Source organism: Macaca fascicularis, chromosome 10, assembly GCF_037993035.2.
Source record: "Macaca fascicularis isolate 582-1 chromosome 10, T2T-MFA8v1.1".
Taxonomy (NCBI): Eukaryota; Metazoa; Chordata; class Mammalia; order Primates; family Cercopithecidae; genus Macaca; species Macaca fascicularis.
This window is the reverse complement of record NC_088384.1, coordinates 87,313,960-87,331,176: the sequence shown is the minus strand read 5'-3', so window position 1 is coordinate 87,331,176 and position 17,217 is coordinate 87,313,960. Positions and strand designations below refer to the sequence as shown.

Genomic DNA, 17,217 nt, shown 5'->3' with positions numbered 1-17,217 from the left:
TAGCTGGGACTACAGGCGCCTGCCACCTCGCCCGGCTAAGTTTTTGTATTTTTAGTAGAGACGGGGTTTCACTGTGTTAGCCAGGATGGTCTCGATCTCCTGACCTCGTGATCCGCCCGTCTCGGCCTCCCAAAGTGCTGGGATTACAGGCTTGAGCCACCGCGCCCGGCCGAGATGTTTTGATACAAGCATGCAATACATAATAACCACATCATGCAAAATGGGGTATCCATCCCCTCAAGCATTTATCCTTTGTGTTACAAATAATCTAATTATACTTTTTTATTACTTTAAAATGTACAATTAAATTATTTTTGACTATAGTCATCTCGTTATGCTATTAAATACCAGGTCTTATTCATTCTTTCTAACTATTCTTTTGTACCCAATAACCATCCTCACCTCCCCACACATGCCCACTACCCTTCCCAGCCTCTGATAACCATCTTTCTACTCTCTATCTCCATTGAGTTCAATAGTTTTGATTTTTAGATTTCACAAATAAGTGAGAACATGCAATGTTTGTCTTTCTGTGCCTGGCTTATTTCACTTAGCATAATGGCCTCCAGTTCCATCCATGTTATTGTAAATGACAGCATCTCATTCTTTTTTATGGCTGAATAGTACTCCATTGAGTGTAAGTTCCACATTTTCTCTATCCACTCATCTGTTGATGGACACTTAGGTTGCTTCTAAATCTTGGCTATCGTGAATAGTGCTACAACAAGCACTGGTGTGCAGATATCTATTCAATATACTTATTTCCTTTGGGGGGGGTATATACCCACCAGTGGGATTGCTGGATTGTATGGTAACTCTATTTTTAGTTTTTTGAGGAACCTCCAAACTGTTCTCCATAGTGGTTGTACTAACTTACATTCCCACAAGTTGTGTACGAGGGTTTCCTTTTCTTCACATCCTTGCCAGCATTTATTATTGCCTATTCTTTTGGATAAAAGCCATTTTAACTGTAGTGAGATGATATTTCACTGTAGTTTGATTTGCATTTCTCTGATGATCAGTGATTTTGAGCACCTTTTCATCTGCCTGTTTGCCATTTGTATGTCTTCTTTTGAGAATATCTATTCAGATATTTTGCCTTTTTGTTTGTTTGTCTGTTTGTTTTGTTTGTTTTGAGACAGAGTCTCCCTCAGTCGCCCAGGCTGGAGTGCAGTGGTGCCATCTCGGCTCACTGCAAGCTCCGCCTCCCGGGTTCACGCCATTCTCCTGCCTCAGCCTCCCTAGTATTTGGAACTACAGGCGCCCACCACTACACTCGGCTAATTTTTTTGCATTTTTAGTACAGACGGAGTTTCACCGTGTTAGCCAGGATGGTCTTGATCTCCTGATCTCGTGATCCACCCGCCTTGGCCTCCTAAAGTGCTGGGATTACAGGCTTGAGCCACAATGCCCTGCCGTTATTTTGCCCACTTTTAAATTGGATCATTAGATTTTTTTTCCTATAGAATTGTTTGAGCTCTTTATATTTCCTGTTATTAATCCCTTGTCAGACAGGTCATTTACAAATATTTCCTCCCATTCTGTGGGTTGTCTTTTCACTTTGTTGATTGTGTGCTTTGCTGTGCAGAAGCTTTTTAACTCGATGTGATCCCATTTGTCCATTTTGCTTTGATTGCCTGTGTTTGTGGGTTATTACTCAATATTTGCCCAGAGAAACGTCCTGGAGAGTTTCCCCAGTTTTCTTATAGTAGTTTCATAGTTTGAGGTCTTAGATTCAATTCTGTAATCCATTTGATTTTTGATTGATGTTTTGTATATGGTAAGAGACAGAGGTCTAGTTTCATTATTCTGCATATGGATATCCAGTTTTCCCAGCACCATTTATTAAAAAGACTGTTGCTTTTAATAAACAACAGTTTATGTTCTTGCCAGTCATGCCAGTGTATATTCTTGGCACCTTTTTCAAAAATGAGTTTACTGTAGATGTGTGGGCTTGTTTCTGGATTCTCTATTCTTTTCCATTGCTCTACGTGTCTGTTTTTATGCTAATTTTACAACCATGCTGTTTTGGTTACTATAGCTCTGTGGTATAATTTAAAGTCAGGTAATGTGATTTCTCCAGAGTTGTTCTTGTTGCTTAGGATGGCTTTGGCCATCCTGCATTTTTAACCCTTTTCCCATTTTCACCCAGAGTACTCGCTGGTGGCACTTGCAGTGCCAGGGTTTACCCTGAGATAACTTTGCCATGAAATATGTCACCTTTATTATTATTTTCACATCGTTCTAATATATTGACTTTGAAAACACAAGTTATCATTCTATTTGTAGCATCTTGTTTTTAGCAATGTAAATTTCCATTTACAAAATATAGAAATTCTTGATCGCTGAAAATGTCAAATTCTAGAAAGCATAGCATTCCTATGTTAATACTGTTCTCAGTTTTTGGCCAAAGAGTCATTTAATGAATCCAGTTTTTTCCAAAATAGACGATTCTGATGATTCAGATGATACTGATGTTAGTTCTGTTCAAAAATAATTCCAAGAACAGTTTGTATATTTTATTTTCACACTGAAAATCCGTCAGCCTCAAGAGGGTGTTAATGTAAAATTAAATGAACACAGGCAGTGAGCTGCACTTTTTTTTCTAAACAGTAAAAAATTTTCCTGATTTTCTTGGCATCCGGTGGTATTAAACATATGTGGGAGAAATATAGCTCAGCAAACTCTTCCAGGAGATAAAGTGCTGATCACCCCTACTGGGCAATTTCACAAATATCTCCTATATTTTTCTCCTTTGGTAGTGGGGATGGGGAGGCACAATGTTACACTGGGCCTCTCTCCTCTCTCTCTTTCTTTCTCCCTCTCCTTTAAAAATGTTTCCTCTCTCTCAATATTTCATTTCTTATTTGTATTTCTGAATGAGGGAAAAGAGTTGATGGGACAGTGGAGTGGGAAAAAGAAGAGCACCAATAAAACCTCTTTTCCTGTTTCACTATTTTCATTCCAAATTCCTTCTATCTCATAATTGATGGAATCTTATGAACTTATTAGTTTAAAAGTGTCTTTCTTGTTTCACAGGAATTCATACTGGGGTGATCACTCAGAAGAAAAGGTGAATACCAGATGTTGTAAGCTATTGGACTGCCACAAGTGATATCTTTACACACCATTCTGCTGTCACTGGGTATGTATGAAGTGCTGCATACAGAGGAGAAAGGCAATTGACCTCATCTAAAGTTAACCAAAACTTTCTCTTGGGGCTGTTTCTTTCCATCAGACCTTACAGTTGTATGGGATAATAGCGTATCTCATAAGGCCTGAGCTTTCTTTAATAATTTCTAGAAGCAGACATTATTGTGTCATGCACATTCAGTGTTGCAAATTAATGGTCTGGTGATCTGGGTGGCATGGCATTTTCCCCTTCTCTGGTTCATCACCCATGATAGAACAGTAAAGGTGATCACTTAAATTCCTTGCTGTGCAGTGTTCTGTATTCCTCAGGACACAGAGCTTCCTCTCTCCCAGGAGCCATGAATCTCCTGATACTGACCTTCATTATCTGTGGGTTGCTAACTCAGGTGACCAAAGGTAATGGAACCCTATAAAGCAGAGATGATGGAACTAGGATGAGTTGTTGCCCTTGGGCTCCCCTGGTATCATGATGGGAAGAGAGGGAATCTACAGGAAAAATCTGGGCCAATAAAGAGCAGCAGAAATGCTCTTATTTTGGCAGCTCCATGCCCCTAGTCTCTGAGAATCTTTCTGTTAGGGACATCTAGCAAGCTGGGATGTCCTCTGAGGCATTTCTCCAAAGACAAGAATTTCCTTAATGCTCTGAGCCACCCTATCTGTCTCTCTACATAACTATCCAATGTTAGCTCAGCCTCACTTCACTTCTATTTTGATTATTCTGTTGTATCTATTTCATTGTTGTGTCCTATTAGATCTCCTACCATCTTGAATTCTTCTTTGCCCAGAGAGTACCTTCAGAGGGAGGCCCTCATTTTCGTGTTCTTAGATATGGTGAACAAGTCCATTGACAGTTTGTAGATTCTGTAGCACTATCATATGGAAGAGACAATATATATGTTTGGGGTAGAAGTGGAAATAAGTGGAGTGAAGACAGGATAGAAAGACTAATGACCAATGGGGAGCTTCTAATTTTAGATGAATAGGAACAGTCTGTTTCCACTATTTAATAATGCTACTTTTGAAAATTGTTAACTTTTTATTAAAAAATAATACTTGCAATTGACTTATGTATCAAGAAATTGATAGATTTATAGGGTTTAAGGAAAAGAAAAGGGTTTGCCTGTCCAAGAATACCAGTTCTTCAGTCTTCCCCTTCAGAATCAATCAATGTTACCAATGTCTTATATATCCTAGCAAATACAAATATACTTATTTGCCTGTGTATACTTTTTAGATTTTTTAAAAATGCAATTGCAAATGCACCATGTGAATTGTTCTGCAATGTACTAGCAATATATTAGAGACATCTTATCCATACATAAACCTAGTTCATTATTTTTAATCAATAAGTAAAACTTTGAGGAGGAGCAGATGAATCTCCTCACATTAATTACTCTGCTACTGATGAAAAATAGGTCTTTAATTATCAAAAACAATTCAGCAAGAAAAATTTGTAAGCAAATGTATGTCTTTCCATTTATGACTGGACACATGGACACACACACACACATACACACACAAATCACCTACCAGAAAAGCTGAACTACTCTTCTCTCCTATCACCAGCTGCAAGAGTGTCAGCTTCCCATACGCTCATCAGTCCTTTTTGTTTTTTCTACTACATTCTTCCAGGTTTTACAGTCTAATATATGAAAATGATGTCCTGATGTTTGAATTCATGACACTTCAGTTATAAATGAGTTTGAACATCCAGTCCATTAGATTTCTAAACTTTCTTATCTTTATATACTAAGAAATTTGGCTTTTGTTAAATTTGGAGGTGTTACATGTTGCCTAGAAAGATGCTATTCATGTCTATTAAATGGTTAAAACTGTGCCTATGATCTGTTATGTCTTGATTTACATGTTGATGTAATATGAGTTACAGAATTAATATCTACTTTCACTTCTGATTATAAACTGCTGTATTTGTTGAAAATTTGGAAATTTTGAAATTGTAAAGAGGTAAAAAAAATTGTAAAGAAGTTAAAAGAGACAAAATATTTTTGATCAGTTTTTCTTCCTCAGTTTTCTTGTTTGAATAAAAATGTATAGCATACTTATAAATTTTCTATTAAACTATTAGTATTTTCCCGCTTACTAAATATTTTTCAAAAACTATTTCCAATGACTGCATAAAATTTTATAGAATGGATACTGTTTAAATTACTTAGCCAAATTTTTTTTGCATAAATAAGTACATTTACATTTTATAGACAAGGATGGCTAGCATAACATTTTTTATACATCATTCAGCATAAAATTCCTGGAGATGTAGTTTTTTCTGTCTGCTTCATGTATTATCAATTTTTGAATACTTGCCAAGTCCTAAAAATGAAAGATTATATTTAGTTAATTTTTATTTATGTCTGTGAGTAATGGGGAAGTCAAACTCCAAATACATGCTTAATGTATATTTAACTTTTCTACAAATTGTCTATGCTTCTTTTTCTCTTTTATTTTGGAGAGTTCGTTTTCATTTCTTTTGATTTAGAGATTTTCATTTTTGTGTTCTCTTACAGGTTTGGTTTTGAAATTTAACTATTTAGTCTCTCTGGGCTTTATATTATGTGTTTTCAAGTGAGATAGCCCCTGATGGCTTGTGAAGCAACTTTTTACCAAGCCAAGCTATCAGTGGACTGCTATCAGTAGATATATTTTAAGTTGTTGCTAGCTGATTTTATATCTGGTATGTGTGGTAAGAATTCCACACATGGGATAATGTTTTGGCTAGATGGCTCCCCTGCTTAGAAACATGCAATTGCTAGTCATATTTCTAATTTTAGAATTTTGAGATACAGCTTGATGAAGATCACATGCCCTAACAACATAATAGTTCCAGACTGAAGTTCTTTGAATAAAATGACTATTGTCACTCTAGAAAAAAAATTATGAATTATTCTCAATTGCCATCATTCTACTGCTTAAACCAAATTCTTGGAATTATCTTTGATTTTTCTATATCCTATGACATTCATATCTATTAGGAAGTCTATTACATCTGCCTGCAAATTATATCCAGAATGCAATTATTCTCGTCACCTCCATTGCTGCCACTCTGATTCTAGTCACCATCATCTCTCACCTGTGTTACTGCCATAGCTTCCTCAGGATCTCTGTCCTTCTGCTCTTGCCTTCCACCCTCTTGTGAAGTACACATAATGCATAATCCGCTTACACTGGAAGTCAGATCATGTACTTTTGCTCAAAACTCTGCTATGGCCCCCTCTATACTCAGAGCAGTAACCAGAGTCCATACAATGGCTCACCTGGCCCTGCAGGATCTGGCCCTTATGACCTCTCTCACCTCATCTCCTACTATTATAGTCCTTGTTCACTCCACTACAGCCACACAGGCCCCAGTGCTCTTCCCCAAACATAGCAGACTTACACAACCCATAGAGCTCTGTTTGTTTCCTCTGCCTAGAATGCACTTGCTGGTGTGACTAATTCCTTTACCTCCTTCAAGCTGTTTAATCATCACCTTGTTACACAGGCCTGTGCAACTCCTGTTTATGAATCTTCTATTACCCTTACATCTATTCTCCCTTCTTTCTGCAAACCATTTATCACCTTTTCATCTACAAAATAATGTACTTTGTTTTTTATTGAGGTAAAATATACATATATAAATTACCATCCTTACCATGTTTTTACCATATTTTCATGTATACCTGTTGGCCATTTGTATATCTTCTGTTGAGAAATGTCTACTCAAATATTTTACTCATTTTAAAGTCAGATTATTTGTTTTTGTTTTTGTTTGCTATGGAGTTGTTTGAGTTCCTTATATTAATATATTTTTGGTTGTTAATTCCTCGTCAGACGATAGTTTGCAAATATTTTCTCCCACTCTGTGGGCTATATCTTCACTTTGTTGATTATTTCCTTTGCTGTGCCCAAGCTTTTTAGTTTGATGTAATCCTAATTGTCTATTTTTGCTTTGGTTGCCTGTGCTTTTGCGGTCTTACCCAAGAAACCTTTGCCAAGACCAATGTCCTGAAGTGTTTCCCTAATGTTTTCTTCAGGTAGTTTCATAGTTTCAGGTCTTAGATTTAAGTCTGTAAACCATACGGTCTAGCAGGGAGTGCACTTGCTTTTTATTGTCTATCTCCCTCTGCTAGAAAGTCAGCTCCATGTGATTTTTGTCTGTTTAGTTCACAGATGTACCTCAAGGGCCCAGGATGGTGCCTGCACCATAGAAGGGGCCCAAAATTTTGATGACTGTGTGATTATAGCCTAATTTAATAATGGAGGGGATAACATAAAAGCAGTAGGAAGGAATATAAGTGAGAAACAATTTTGAAGAATAATTGACAGAACAAGGCGATTCAAAGACAAAGGGGAAGAAGATAGCCAAGATGACATATTTCAAGTACGGATAATGCTGGAGAAAAAAAATTAAGATATAAATCTTTGTAGATGTGAGGAATGAAGAAGCAAGGTTAGAGTTTGTCTGGCACAAAATAAGTGGAAGGTCTAGACTTGAAACTTACAGAAAATTCCACGAAGTACAAAGTAAAATGGAGCCAGTAAAATAACAAAGATAGAATAAATGACTCTAGAAGAGCGAAGGTAAAATAAATAATCAGTGAAGTTGGACTAGAGCCAATATTTCCCAGAGGATAAAATATGAACCAAGTTATTGTGAGCCTAACACATATATACATACATACATCTATATATGCTTTATATATATTATCACATTAAATTCAAGCAAAGTTGTTTAGAAAATTACTTGCTCTTCTGTACATATACCAGGCTTCCTCCTCCATAGAGCCTTATCTCTAGCTGCTTCCTCTGCCTAGAATATACTTATCTAGGTACTCCTTGGGCAATTGTCTTGAGAAAGATGATCAGGCAGTTTACTGCTTGATAAATGAACATACAATGCAGCACACTAGTTTCCCTTTAGATTTATATCTTCACCCCTCAAATGAGTAGTCACACTGCTTGGAAATCCTACTGCATTTCTCTTATAAATGAACCTTCCCTCTTTTTCTTTCTTTTTTTGAGACAGAGTCTTGCTCTGTCACCAGGTTGGATCGCAGTGGCCCGATCTTGGCTCACTGCAACCTCCGACTCCCTGGTTCAAGTGATTCTCCTGCCTCAGCCTCCAGAGTATCTGGGATCACAGGCACGTGACACCACATCCAGCTAATTTTGTATTTTTAGTAGAAACAGGGTTTCACCATGGCCAGTCTGGTCTCGAACTCCTGAACTCAGGTGATCTGCCCGCCTCGGTCTCCTGAAGTGCTGGGTTTACATGTGTGAACCACCACACCCAGCCTGCTTGTTTCTTTCCTCATTGCTTGCAAACACCATTTCATTCTTCAAAACAAACCTGAAAGGCCTCCCTTAACCTTACATTGCCCTCTAACAAGTTATTTATTTCTCTGTTTTTCTTTGGAGCTAAACTTCTTCTTTTTTTTTTTTTTTTTTGAGATGGAGTCTCGCTCTGTCACCCAGGCTGGAGTGCAGTGGCCGGATCTCAGCTCACTGCAAGCTCTGCCTCCCGGGTTTACGCCATTCTCCTGCCTCAGCCTCCCGAGTAGCTGGGACTACAGGCACCCACAACCTCGCCTGGCTAGTTTTTTGTATTTTTTAGTAGAGACGGGGTTTCACCGTGTTAGCCAGGATGGTCTCGATCTCCTGACCTCATGATCCGCCCGTCTCAGCCTCCCAAAGTGCTGGGATTACAGGCTTGAGCCACTGCGCCCGGCCTGGAGCTAAACTTCTTAAGAGTTTCATTTACAGATCCTGCATTCACTTCTCTCTCATTCACATTTTGACCAACTGCAATTTAGTTTCTTTTCTCACACCACTCGGAAGCTGCTCTCCTCAGTATGAAGTGACCTTCATACTACTAAAAGCATGGACACTTTCCTGCCTTCATCTTTTTTTTTAACCTCTCAGCAGTATTTGACCAGAAAATGACCACTCTGTTCTTTAAGAAACAGTCTCCTCTCCTGCTTAATGTAGTCGCATCAGATACAACTTTCCCTATAACCTTTATGCATTTTCTGTTTTCATGCATATCAGCCCAACCTGCAACTGTCAGTATCTCCCAGTCTTTCAACAACTGCTTGTGAAATACCCCTGTATATGGCAATCCAGAAATGCCAGAAAATTATCAGCTGTCTCCAGGATCATCTATTAACTATGGGGGAAGCTGGATAAATAGTCCAGGTCCTTTGAGCCTCATGTAGAATAACTTTGGGGCTTGGTAATATTTTTTTTTCCTGTGGTAATTCCCTTATTTGCAGTTCAAGGCTATTATGGGAAGAAAACAAATGATTTTAGTTCTTCAAGGTTTTTCTGTAACACTGCACCATTGGGACCTGATGCCCAATTAAACATTTTTTTAAGTTGTTTGGTCTTTTTTTTAAAAATAAAAACTAAATGCTATTTTTGCTTTTACTTTTAGTTGACATGTAATAATTGTTCATACTTAGAAGATGCAGAGTGATATTTTGATATATGTGTACCATGTGTAATGATCAAATCAAGGTAATTAGCATATCTATCACCTCAAACATTTGTCATTTTTTTATGTTGGGAATATTCAGAATCCTCTCTTCTAGTTATTTGAAAATATACAATAAATATTGTTACCTACCGTCACCCTACAGTGCTATAGAACAGCAGACCCCTTTTGGCACCAGGGACCAGTTTCATGGAAGACAGTTTTTCCAACGGGGTGAAGATGGTGGTGGGGATGGTTTCAGGATAAAACTGTTCCACCTCAGGTCATCAGGCATTAGTTAGAGTCTCACAAGGAACACACATCCTAGATCCCTCACATGCACACAGTTCACAATAGGGTTCATGCTGTTATGAGAATCTAATGCCTTGGCTGATCTGACAAGAGGTGGAGCTCAGGCGGTGATGCTCACATATCTGCTGTTCACCTTTTGCTGTGCGGCCTGGTTCCTAACAGGCCATGGACCAGTACCCATTGGCTGCCTGGGGTTTGGGGACCCCTGCTATAGGACACTGGAACCTTTTCCTCCTATCTAGGTGTAATTTTCTATCTGTTAACCAACCTCTCTCTATCCTCAATTCCCTTCCCAGCCTCTAGTAATCACTATTCTACAGTCTACTTCTATGAACTCAACTTTTTTAGCTCCTACTTATGAATGAGAACACGTGGCATTTATTTTTTTGTGTCTATTTCACTTAACGGAATGTAACATGTCCCCCAGGCTCATCCATGAGTCTGAGGCTTATTTGTAGCCTGGCTGCTGGGCTTCCCTGTGGGATTGTCCTCTGAGCAAACAGAACACAGCCATGTTGCTGGCCAGCAGTTGATAGATGATCTCATGATAATAACAGGTTATAACTCACCTTTTATTGGATTTCTTGCTTTCCTGATTTCTACATTTCTCCACTGATTTTTTTGAGGGAGGAATTTTCTCTCAACTAAACTATTATATTCAAATCTTTGCTGGAGCTCTGCTTTGCTGGGGGTCTGCTTTAAGACTCTAGTGTCTTATTCTCCCGTTCTGATCTGACTTATCTTATTGGTCCTTTTAAGTCGTTTCCTCTTATCTGATCTCTTATCTTATCTGATCTCTTAATATTGAAACTCACTAGAATTTAATTCTATTCCTCTTTTTTTCTCATATTATTTCAACCCACCATGGTTTATCAATTTCTGTACTTTAAATGCTATCCGTAAGCATCACATTTATTGATTTGCATATGTCAAACCAACCTTGCTTCCCAAGGATAAAGGCTACTTGATCGTAGTGGGTAAGCTTTTTGATGTGCTGCTGGATTCAGTTTGCTACTATTTTGTTCAGGATTTTTGCACTGACGTTCATCAAGGATACTGGCCTGAAATTTTTTTCTTGTGTCTCTGCTAAATTTTGGTCTCAGGATGATGCTGGCCTCATAGAATAAGTTAAGGTGGAGTCCTGCCTTCTCAATTTTGGGGGAATAGTTTCAGTAGGAATGATACCAGTTCTTCTTTGTATATCTAGTAGAATTCAGCTGTGAATCCGTTTGGTCCTGGGCTTTCATTTTCATCCTTTCTATCCAGGTTTCGTATCAGTCTAAGTATGCTCTCTCTCTCTCTGTCCCTGTCTCTCTTTTTCTACCTTCCTCCTTTTCTCCACATAACTTCTTTAATGGCACATGGCACAATTTTAATATACACTTTTTGTTGTCCTGTTTGTCTCTTTCAATGGCTTTTTGTATTTGACATAATATTAGTCTAGATGTCAGTCAGTATAAACTTTTGAATGAATGAAAAGTTGTGTTGATGCCAGAGTTAAAAATTTGACCTATATTTTATTCTCTACAGGTAGCTTTGAACCCCAAAAATGTTGGAAGAATAATATAGGATATTGCAGAAGACGATGTTTAGATACTGAAAGGTACATACTTCTTTGTAGGAACAAGCTATCATGCTGCATTTCTATAATAATATCATATGAATACACTCGACGACCACCATTTCGTGTGATTCACCTAGAGGATATAACATTTGATTATAGTGATATAGGCTCTTTTACTGGTTCCCCAGTATCTAAGTTGAGTGATCTGGTAACATTTGACATACGTAGAGAAACCATGACCCCCAAGACCAATACTCCTGAGACTACTATGCCACCATCCGAGACCACTACTTCCAAGACTACTATGCCATCATCCAAGACCACTACTTCCAAGACTACTATGCCACCACCTTCTCAGATGGCTCTTACTCATAATTAATTAACATTTACTTCTGGTATGGAACAACTAGAAATACTGCTGGAAATACTATCCAAAGAGCTGATTCTACCAATCCAATTTCACCTGGAAAATTCCATCAGGGATTGGATGAGCATGGGGATGGACATAATTTCTACTACTAAGACAACAGCCAAGACAGTTGCCTTGCAATTAGAAACATGTAGACAGAAATGTATAGAAGATACAAGGATTCTCTTAATTGGACTTAAAGTCTTTATCTGTCTTCCTCTGATGTACTAAAATATGTGAGCTAATTTTTGTCTTAAGTGAACATTTGTATGTCTATGTATTTTTCCATGCCAAAAACAAAAACGAAGACCATTGTTTGGAGCTGCCTATTATGTCTAAGACAAGAAGTTTTACTTTAACAGTGCCTGGCCCACTGCTATCATATATAGGAGAACATATAAAAGCATATAGAAAGACGGTTCCAGACAAATGTTCCCTTCTCTACCCTCCACCTTTTATTGTAAGAACTTACAATACTTCTGTGTGTCATGACGTCAAATTTTGTTTAAGGTTCTAGCTGGTAACTAACAGTTAGTTAGTTAGAAGCTAATTCTTTCATTCAGCACAAGCACTGATCTCACTGGATAGAGATAAAAGTGGGACTTGCCTTGAGAGTACATCATATTAAATTAAAAGCTGCATCTCAAATTCTACTTATCTTTCCAATCTTCTTTCCGCTTAGAAGTCCAACTTCCAACTATGGCAGCCTCATAACATGCCTCCTCAGGTCTCTGTTTTGTCCATGTTAGTTGTGTGCAGTGTTTCTATGCTTCGTATGGCTGTACGCATGTGACTGCTGTTTGTATGGCAACAGATGGGTCAGTAAGTGTTTTCTATGATACTACAGAGAAGCGGTTATTAACTATAAAGTTGATTAGGGTTTTTTTTTTTTTTTTTTTTTTTTTTTTTTTTTTTTTTGAGACACAGTCTTGCTCTGTCGCCCAAGCTGGAGTGCAGTGGCACGATCTCGGTTCACTGCAAGCTCTGCCTCCTGGGTTCACGCCATTCTCCTGCCTTAGTCTCCTGAGTAACTGGGACTACAGGCACCCACCACCACGCCTGGCTAATTTTTTGTTATTTTTAGTAGACATGGGTTTTCATCATGTTAGCCAGGATGGTCTCGATCTCCTGACCTCGTGATCCACCCGCCTTGGCCTCCCAAAATGCTGGGATTACAGGCATGAGATACTGTGCCCAGCGGACTATTATTATTATTTTTTAACTTTAAGTTCCGGGATAGAAGTGCAGAACATGTAGGTTTGTTACATAGGTATACATGTGCCATGGTGGTTTGCTGCACCCATCAGCCCATCATCTAGGTTTTAAGTCCCACATGCATTAGCTATTTGTCTTAATGTTCTGCCTACCCTTCCCCACACACCCTGACTGGCCCCCATGTGTCATATTCCCCTCCATGTGTTCTCATTCTTCAGTTCCCACTTATGAGCAAGAACACGTGGTGTTTGGTTTTCTGTTCCTGTGTTAGTTTGCTGAAGATGATGGCTTCGCGCTTCATCCATGTCCCTGCAAAGAGCATGATCTCATTCCTTTTTATGACTGCATAGTATTCCATGGTGTATATGTACCACATTTTTTTAATCCAGTCTATCATTGATGGGCATTTGGGTTGGTTCCATATCTTTGCTATTGTAAATAGTGCCGCAGTAAACATGCGTGTGCATGTGTCTTTGTAATAGAATGATTTGTATTCCTTTGGATATATGCCCAGTAAGGGGATAGATGGGTCAAATGGTATTTCTGGTTCTAGATCCTTGAGGAACTGCCACACTGTCTTCCACAATGGTTGAACTAATTTACATTCCTATCAACAGTGTAAAAGCATTCTTATTTCTCCACAGCCTTGCCAGCATCTATTGTTTCTTGACTTTTTAATAATCGCCATTCTGACTGGCATGAGATAGTATCTCATTGTGGTTTTGATTTGCATTTCTCTAATGAACAGTGATGTTGAGCTTTCTTTCATATGTTTGTTGACTGCATAAATATCTTCTTTTGAGAAGTGTCTGTTCATATCCTTCACCCACTTTTTGATTTTTTTTTCTTGTAAATTTGTTTAAGCTCCTTGTAGATTCTGGATATCAGACCTTTGGTAGCTGGGTAGATTGCAAAACATTCCTCCCATTCTGCAGGCTGCATGTTCACTCATGATAGTTTCTTTTGCTGTGCAGAAGCTCTTTCATTTAATTAGATTCCATTTGACAATTTTGGCTTTTGTTGCAATTGCTTTTGGCATTTTCGTCATAAAGTCTTTGCCCATGCCTATGTCCTCAATGGTATTGTCTAGGTTTTCTTCTAGGGTTTTTATGGTTTTGGGTATTACATTTAAGTCTTTAATCCATCTTGAGTTAATTTTTGTATAAGGTGTAAAGAAGGGGTCCAGTTTCAGTTTTCTGCATATGGCTAGCCAGTTTTCTCAGCACCATTTATTAAATATGAGTAAATTCACACATGACACTGTTAACCTTAAATGTAAATGGGCTAAATGCCCCAATTAAAAGACACCGACTGCAAATTGGATAGAGTCAAGACCCATCAGTGTGCTGTATTCAGGAGACTCACTGCACGTGCAAAGACACACATAGGCTCAAAATAAAGGAATGGAGGAAAATTTACCAAGCAGATAGAAAGCACAAAATAGCAGGGGTTGCAATCCCAGTCTCTGTCAAAACAGACTTTAAACCACCAAAGATCAAAAAAGACAAAGAAGGGCATTACATAATGGTAAAGTGATCAATTCAACAAGAAGAGCTAACTATCCTAATATATGTGCACCCAATACAGGAGGACTCAGATTCATAAAACAAGTTCTTAGAGGCCTACAAAGAGACTTAGACTCCCACACAATAATAGTGGGAGATTTTAACACTCACTGCCAATATTAGACAGATCAATGAGGCAAAATTAACAAGGATATCCAGGAATTGAACTCAGCTCTAGATCAAGTGGACCTAATAGACATCTACAGAACTCTCCACTCCAAATCAACAGAATATACATTCTTCTCAGTGCCACATTACACTTATTCTAAAATCGACCACATAATTGGAAGTAAAACACTCCTCAGGAAATGTAAAAGAACCGATTAGTTATTAATAAATTGGGCTGATGCTTGGGTGCTACTGAAAGCCACAATATCAGACGCCAGAATGTCTCAAAATCAAAAAGATTTATTCCACTAATTATTTTTTATGTGATCCAAGCCAAGCTGCCAGTGACTATGGCTGTAGTTTGGATGTTGACCATCAGACCACTGACCTTTCAGTAGACCTCATATTCTAATAGGTCTTAGACCACCAGTTAGGGTGTCCATCATTCAGATTTGATTGGGACAGAGGGGCTTCCCAGAACATGGGAATTAGAGAGCTAAAATGAAGGAAATCCAGAGTAAATTAGGACAAGTTGATCCACCCTCACTTCAGTGTACTTCTGTCTAACAAGCGCTTTTTCCATTTTTCATGGCTATACCTCATCACATAGGTCATACACTGGCTTTTCACAGAAACAGTCTAGGGTGCTCTTTTTCCATATTTCTGCCTCAACTGTCATTTCTTGAAACATACTCTTTGACCATGCAGAGCACCTCCCATTCTACTTTGTATTATTTTCTTCCCATCATTTGAACTCTGAAATCATTTTGAGTATTTACTTTCTTTCTGATTTTTTTTTTTACTAACTTATGGCCTAACACCCCTGCTATAATGTACATATACTCCTCATCTCTTGGTCTTGTTGACATCTGTGATCCAAACTGCAAGAACAGTGCGTCACACATGGGAAATCCTCAATAAAAGTTTGCGAACAAATTATTCAGGCAGTTATCTTAATATATATGAGAAGGTTATAGAATATAAAACAGTAGTCTTCAAACTGCAATACTGGTTACAAAAAGATTTTTCAAGCTATACATATTGATAGTTTAAAGGAATAAAATTTCAGACCCTCAACTTCCAAATTTCTTACGATGTTTTGGAGCATTCTTAACAGGCTCTTCTTTTATAACTCCAAGTTCTCAATTTTCCTTCTCCCACTCTGAAAAGAAAACTTACCTCTCACTCACCCTTTATCGGACAATCATGGATTGCCCTGAGTGAACACACCTCCAGTGGACAATTGAAATACTGGTGCTGATATTCAGAAAGTGAATAATCATAGACTTTGCATAACAAATCCTTTGGAAATAAAAGTGTTTTAAATTTTTTTTATTTACAAAAGCAATGATGGGGGTGTCAATCAAGTTGATGGTTAATATTAAATAGATCCTTAAAGATAAACTTTAATAATAGCCTACTATGAAATTGTTAGCATATAACTTGGAAGAGGTTAAAAGAACTGTGTAAACATTAGAGTCTTATATTCAAAGAGATTTCACAATAATAAGCTACAATGTATGTCTATGTTTTGTCATAGAGAAATGTGATAGAAAGATTAATAAAAGACTTGCAAACACAGAAATATAGTACATTAGGATCAAATTTTGTAGAGAAGGTTGAATAAAAACTAAAGGTTTAAAAAGAAAAAAAGATATAATATTCCCAATTGCTAAAAAAGAGCTTCTTTGTGTATTTATTAAATGAATTATTGTGATTAGCAAATTGTCATGCATTCATATTCCATTGGATGTATTTGGTATTTAGTTGTTACATGTCAATATTTGTAATATGCTATTAATTGTCTTTTTATGATTAAAATTTAAGATGAAATAGTTTATTTCCTAATTTTAAATTGTATTGGGAAAATACACACTTTATTTTTATGCCGAGCATAGACTTTTTGTTCCTTCTAATTGGAAGAGAGCTTTGCAATTTGCAATTAGTATATGTGTGACTTTTAGGAATGCTTTTTTTTTTTTTTTGAGACGGAGTCTCACTCTGTCTCCCAGGCGGCAGTGCAGTGGCACGATCTCGGCTCACTGCAAGCTCCGCCTCCCGGGTTCACGCCATTCTCTTGCCTCAGCCTCACCAGCAGCTGGGACTACAGGCGCACACCGCCACGCTGATATTTTTGTATTTTTTAAAGTAGAGACGGGATTTCACCGTGTTAGCCAGGATGGTCTCGATCTCCTGACCTCGTGATCCGCCCGCCTCGGCCTCCCAAAATTCTGGGATTACAGGCGTGAGCCACCGCGCCCGGCCCAGGAATGCTCTTAACCACTTCATCAAGCATCAGCGTTGGTGCTGTCTAGATGTTGGTTTTGATTGCCAACCTACAAAAGAAAAGGGAAATTATAAAAGAGAAAATAAATAAGTGAGTACAGTTTCAAAATCTGTCCTGCAAATGTGTTTTAAATCAAAG

General features: G+C 38.0%; 1 protein-coding gene and 1 long non-coding RNA gene across 2 annotated transcripts in view; one reads left to right on the top strand and one right to left on the bottom strand.

Annotated features, from left to right (window-relative positions):
• Positions 1-3,453: 3,453 nt before the first annotated feature.
• Positions 3,454-12,557, top strand: DEFB125 (defensin beta 125). Its single transcript, XM_005568610.4, has 2 exons — positions 3,454-3,549; positions 11,462-12,557. The coding sequence occupies exons 1-2, from the start codon at positions 3,492-3,494 to the stop codon at positions 11,872-11,874; spliced, it is 471 nt and encodes a 156-aa protein (XP_005568667.3). The 5' UTR covers positions 3,454-3,491; the 3' UTR covers positions 11,875-12,557.
• Positions 12,558-16,189: 3,632 nt separating this feature from the next.
• LOC135965371 (uncharacterized) overlaps positions 16,190-17,217 on the bottom strand; it is a 43,608-nt gene continuing 42,580 nt past the window's right edge. The window contains exon 3 of the long non-coding RNA XR_010578245.1: positions 16,190-17,128. This is a non-coding gene — a long non-coding RNA (uncharacterized lncRNA). The remainder of the gene's footprint in view (positions 17,129-17,217) is intronic.